We start from the raw sequence: 5,957 nt of genomic DNA, 5'->3' as shown, positions 1-5,957 counted from the left end.
CATAACACTGCTTCAGTGCTGCTTTTGAAAAATGCTCATATCAATCTGAAAATACAAATAAAATACCATTTTTATATTGATAAAAGTTAGAGTGTTTAAATTTTTGAGACACGTTTTTTCTTCATAACGTAATATAACAAAAATCATTGCAAAAACCTGTAAAAGTGGAAGAATGTAAATTGCATGCCATGTGGATAAATTATAAATCTCAATAGAATAATCTATATTTGGAAATATATATTTTTATTTAATAGTTTCTTTATAGAAGAAAATGAGCAGAGAAATATAAACAGATATCCAAACATCCGCAGTAGAATGTGATTTAGGGCATGGAATGTGAGAGTACACACTGATCTGCAGCAGTGACAAGAGAATGAGGTTTCATGAAATCCATAATGGGTGGAGCTATAGTGAGCAGTCAACCACTGACTTGCTTGAGCATTCGTAGCTCACTCCAGACAGCAAGAAAGAATGACTGCATTCTAGTCACCTGCCTTAAACCTAGATCACAGACATCCATGTGAATCCGCATCCAACCAATCAGCACGCCAACAGTTTTACTGAAAATCTGTATAGACCAGTGGTTCACAAACCTCTCCTTGGGTACCTCGAACAGCATCCAGGCATTTGTGTTCCACGTCAAGCACACCTGACACACAATAAAGCCCTTGAGATGGAACACTCCGAATACCTTCAGCTGGGGGTACACAAGGAGAGGTTTGGGAACCACTTGTATGGACCTCATGCATACTTCTCAAAATCTGCATGTTCAGAATGCAGCCAAAGATGGTTTAAAATCTGTGAATTACTGATATCAAATGAAAGCTCTGCCCACTTTCTTTGATGAAATCTTGCTTTCCCGTCACAGATGTGCAAGACAGAGATTTCTTGAAGGCGATTGCCTGAAAGTCTGCTGCAGAATCCTGGCCATTGATGAGTCTATTGGGCTGTGGGGTTGATGATCTTGCCCATGAAGAGAATGCTCTTGGTGGACTCCTCCAGAATGAGCAGCAGGAAAGGCCGGTTGAGGCTGACCGTGTCTGGCAGAGACATGGGTATCATCTCAACGACAGTGGCAGCAGCGGCCTCTGTGCCCTTCTCATCCACACTGAGAACGGCCTTATGGGAAACCTACAAAATCATGCACAGAGGATAAGGAAATACTGAAAAAGCCAAGAAAAATCATCTTCAGCAGAGGATATTACACCAATCACTCACTCATACACACAGACTTGAATACACATATACACACATTCTACAAATGATTCTTGCTGAAAGTATATAAGTATACTGCTGAAAGTCTTCAGGAACAAACCCCATCAGATCCCATCATATATGAGAGGACAGACACGCCAGTACCTTTGACACCTTCAGGCCGACATCCTCGGAGATCCCAGACAGGTCAGCTGTGTCAGAGAATGCCGCAACCACGCCCATCTCTTTGAGAAACTCCTTCAGGGAGTAGGACCCAGATACTGAGAATTTGGGCATTTCCAGATCCACCACACTGATAGGAAGAAAACAGACTGATCGATGGTCTTCTTTATTAAACATATCAAAAACAGACATTCTTATTGACTGAATGAAACATTCCTTTGATTTTTAGATAAATAATTTCCCAGAAAAATAATACTTTCATTTTCTATAATGCGCTGTGGAAATGATTCTCTTCAAAGAACATGTCTTAAGCTTTAAAATTATAAATTAAGTTAAGTGGTTGTTTTCAGTAAACTGATCAAAAGATTGAATGCAAACCAGCATTGGTAACATTGGTTGAGAACCCCTCAATCAGGGTACCCTTCCCAATGAGGATACATCTATCTTTTTAGCCAATGTTTAAAGCCCTTACGTTTTGAAGAGGCTGTCGTGCCAGTGTCTGATGTACTCCTTGCTGAGAATGGCCTCTAGGTCTTTCATCTTGCCCTCACAGGGGAGGAGGATCATCATGGAGGCGTTTCCCTTGTACGGCAGCATCAGCACTGAGGTGTGGTTCTCCCGATCGTAGTAGTAGCTGTACCGGCCCATTCGCTTCATCATGTCCACTGAGACTGTGGTGTTCTCGTCCACTTTGAAGTCTGCCTTCCCAGTGTTTTTCGCGTCAAAGGGTTTCTCCCATTTGCCTGAAACAACGCAATCACATTACTTTTTTATTTGGTGACTTCATCAGCTGCCGATTTTTTCAGATTCAGTTAAGACTATTTTTTCAATTTGTCCTGAATGTGGAATTCCCAATCTTATTATTAATTTATATTCACTACTTAGCTAACAACATTCCCAGGCAAGTGTAGAAGCAACATCAATAAAGCACTGAAATCCAAGTTAACTTCTGCCATAAGTTGGTTGATCAAGTTCGAAACTGTAAAAACAAGAGAGACTGTGACATTGGCTGTGTTCTGGCAGAGATAGAAGCATTCATTCATAAGACATTTTAACAAAACATTTATAGGCCTACCATTGCTGTGATCATATGTCAATACCAGAGATTGCAGACAAGTGTACACTTTCTGCCATTGTGTCTTACATTCCTCCAGCTGAGTTTGGCTGCATCAGCTGCAAGTGAAGTGTTCTCGTACTCGCAATGAGTACACTTCACTTGCAGCTGACGTGTGCAAACTGCAGGTTCCCTGATTAACCACAGTTGCTAGAAAATGCCTGGCCACAAACAGAATTGGCATGGTCAGGATTTGGTACCAGACTGCAGGGTGCGTTATTACACTGAAAATGTGTTTTGTCCCCTCTTAGGACTATAATTAGCAAAGCATTAGACTTTAAGTGATTATTCACTGCAAAGCTTGTCCTACCTCTGAAATGAATGTAGTTCAGCAGCACCATGAGAGTGTCACTTTCCACACTGCTCAATAGGTCAGGGATCTTGTTGTCGGTCTTCTCCGCAATGAATTTGTTGATTGCCTGGACAGCTACCTCTGGCTTCTTGAAGTCAACAGTGAAGCCCTGGGCTTGATAGTAATGCTTGCCATCATCCAGGAACTTCTGCAAAGGTTTGAAGCCATCCTGGAGGACTATGGCACTCCCTTTGTCCAGCTTCAGTTCCCCCTGGCTGTGGCCCAGCATATGCTGCAGGTGCTCATAGGCCTCATTCACCTGGGCGGTGGTGAATTGGCTGTAGCCCAAGGCGTGGTACAGCTGCTGATGAGTGTCACCTTTGGACCCAACACCGAGCAGCGACAGGGCAGTGGAAATACCCAGTGGAGAAAAGAACACGTTTCTGGACTCTGACTTTGTGGCCATCTTCTTGTAGAGGGCAAAGGCAAAGTCAGCATTGGGTGGAGCTAGCTTGTGGCAGGCTTCCTCCCCTTTGCCATGGACAGGGTGGGGCTTGTCCATCTCATGGTGCAGGTGCTGTTGGTGGGCCTTGTGATCACCACCCTGGGAGTGGGTCCACACCACGACGAGGAGCAAGGAGGTCAGCGCGCAGTGTAGAAATCCCTGCATCTTTCCCCTGCAGACAAAAACCAGGAACCTAATGACATCTTATTAAAAGTGATACATTTCTCTTCAATTTTGGCACTGTTCAAATGTAGTCACAACTACCAGCCTGTACTATCCATGTTACAACATCCGTAAATTTAGGGGAGCACAGAGAATGCATGCACGTCCTCTGAATCATCTACAGCCAGACACCTTTAGATTGTAACTCTTCAGTCCACCTGGGCTTAATCACATTTGGGGAAGGCAGACTATAAGCACCCGATTGGCTAAAGTGAGCAAAGAGGGAATATCCTACTGAATGAAACCCTCCCTCTGAAGGCAAAACTACGACAGGTTATGCACCATACCTCATGACACAATCGCAGTTGTCATTATTATTGGCAAGATTAAATTCCCCACCACGGTGTGAGAGCAAGTGCTTTAGCTGGATAAGCCGATTGGAAGCCCACGCAAATTGTCTTCTGCTCTGCTGAACTCATTACAGATCATACCTTTGCATTATTGCCAGAAGCATGAAAGAAACCCCTTTTACAATTGGTGAAAAAAGAAAAAAAAGGTAAACCCGAATAATTGCTTCAATTCTGATTATTTTCAACATAACATATTTACCATGTCTGCAGCTTAAAAGACTTTTCAGTATGCAAAATGATTTCAGATAGTATACTGTATGTACAGTTTTTTGTTTTTTAACCTCATGATAAAGCAAATACTTGAAATGAATGGTCAATACAAAGTGGGGCTTTCTACCTAGAAAGCATTAGGTTAGCCCAAGCAGTAAGCACATGTGCTGTTCTCACAGTAATTCATCAGTAAAATCTACCATCATGCCAACATAATAATCAAATCATACATTGAGTGGACATGCCAATAATAGAAATTGAAAATGTTTGTCTAAGAGTATAAACTCAGAACCTGAGACTGATACATCTTTGGAAGTTTATAAACAAAAAAGGGCAGGCAGCAAACATACCTACCTGACATTTGGCCAGACATATATTCAGTATTATGCATTCAAATAAGGGTTAACCATTAGACGCAGATTTCTTTTTATTCTGAATGTCAGAAGTGTGTAGAGCTATTGTTTTAGCCTGAAAAAATAGTTATTCGCTGTGTATTGCACAAATGTAGCTTTGGTAATACCATATGGTCACAAATACAAAGTGAGTATTAATTAACAATGCTTTCTTTTCATAATGAACTATCAAGACATCTTAAAATCTTTCCAATGAACTGGAAGACAGCTGAAGTGTGCAGTTGCCCAATAATGAATCAAAAAACATTCAAGTAATGTTCAAGCAAGCAAGAAACATCACAGCAAAGAACATAACCCATGACAATTAAGTGTAAGTTTAAAATTAAAACCAGTTTAATGTGCTTCCTTCAGTTTTAATTGTAATTTAGTCAAGCTATAGCCTTTTACAATCCTCAGATCAAATTCTTTCTCATTATATTATATTAGTAAACCTAATTGTGCTTACCGTTCAGACCTCTACTTAGGCAGGATGTGTAAGCTGTTAGTCTGCCTATTTATACCCTTCTGAGAGAGCAGAATGTTCTAAGCAAATATTTATATGACCCTGCCCTCTGGACCCCCCTTCTACAGTGAACCACTCCAGATTGACCTGGGTCCAGACTGGCAAATAAGCAACAGTTCAGATTAGTGTGTATCTATGATTATTTTTTATATTGTTATATTCACAAAGGTCATAATAGACAACTGTTAACCTGAGCAAATAATGATCAGCATATTTGTATTGGGGGCTGTCTTATACCTGTTGGTGTATGGGCGTTTTTACCATAACCTGGGCAATGTTAGAATTGTGGCTCATAGTGGCCCTTTTTCATGAAGTAGGATTACTGAGTTAGCTGGATAACTGCACTGAGTAAAACCCTCCCAAATCTGGAACATGGATTGAAGTAAAAGAGAACTATTCCAGGTTTTACTGAGCACAGTTATCCAGCTAACTCAGTAATCCTGCTTTGTGAAATACACCCCCCTGCTTTGTTAGAATTCATACCACTCACAATGAAATTGAGTGTTTATCAAGTGATTTGTGCTGCTATCCAATACAGGAATTTCACATAATGTAGTGTAAGCCCTTATAGGTGGCTCAGTTATGTGTTATGTTTGTTATACACTGGTTTACCGTGAAGCTAGAACATAGCAAACATTTTTCTGACAGTGGAATATTGTTTTTTTTATTGTAATCGTATCAAATAACGTGGGGTATTAGTATCTCCATGGGCTATACGTATCACATAGGGCATGGAAAATACTCATTCAAATGTACTGTGTGCTGATACAGTATGTGCTATATGAACGCAGAATTTCCAGTCGAGTGATAATAAATTATAACATTTGTAAAATGTTGTCCCATCCCCATGCAACAATATGTTACATACTGTACAATACAAACAAACATACAAAAGTGATTGATAACAGTATATCAATGTTTCATCTCTTAACCTCTTTTTTCACACAAGCCTAAAAATGACATACACAAAAT

General features: G+C 40.5%; 1 protein-coding gene across 1 annotated transcript; it reads right to left on the bottom strand.

Moving 5' to 3' along the window:
- Window positions 1-226: 226 nt before the first annotated feature.
- Window positions 227-3,495, bottom strand: LOC118230784 (alpha-1-antitrypsin homolog). The gene is made up of 4 exons (XM_035424097.1): window positions 2,802-3,495; window positions 1,850-2,120; window positions 1,360-1,507; window positions 227-1,131 (listed from the first exon to the last, which is right to left on the bottom strand). The coding sequence occupies exons 1-4, from the start codon at window positions 3,451-3,453 to the stop codon at window positions 940-942; spliced, it is 1,263 nt and encodes a 420-aa protein (XP_035279988.1). The 5' UTR covers window positions 3,454-3,495; the 3' UTR covers window positions 227-939.
- Between the last annotated feature and the right edge of the window lie 2,462 nt (window positions 3,496-5,957).

This window comes from Anguilla anguilla, chromosome 6 (assembly GCF_013347855.1).
Source record: "Anguilla anguilla isolate fAngAng1 chromosome 6, fAngAng1.pri, whole genome shotgun sequence".
In the NCBI taxonomy this organism is placed as follows: domain Eukaryota; kingdom Metazoa; phylum Chordata; class Actinopteri; order Anguilliformes; family Anguillidae; genus Anguilla; species Anguilla anguilla.
Note: the sequence above shows the minus strand (reverse complement) of the source record. Positions and strands in the feature narration are given on the sequence as shown.

Bases quoted from the DNA above. Each gene is read 5' to 3' on its own strand.
- LOC118230784 (XM_035424097.1), bottom strand. From the start codon at position 3,453: ATGCAGGGATTTCTACACTGCGCGCTGACCTCCTTGCTCCTCGTCGTG. The intron at 2,121-2,801 runs GTAGGACAAGCT...GCGTTGTTTCAG, and splicing joins GAACTACATTCATTTCAGAG to GCAAATGGGAGAAACCCTTT. The intron at 1,508-1,849 runs GTAAGGGCTTTA...TCTTCCTATCAG, and splicing joins CACGACAGCCTCTTCAAAAC to TGTGGTGGATCTGGAAATGC.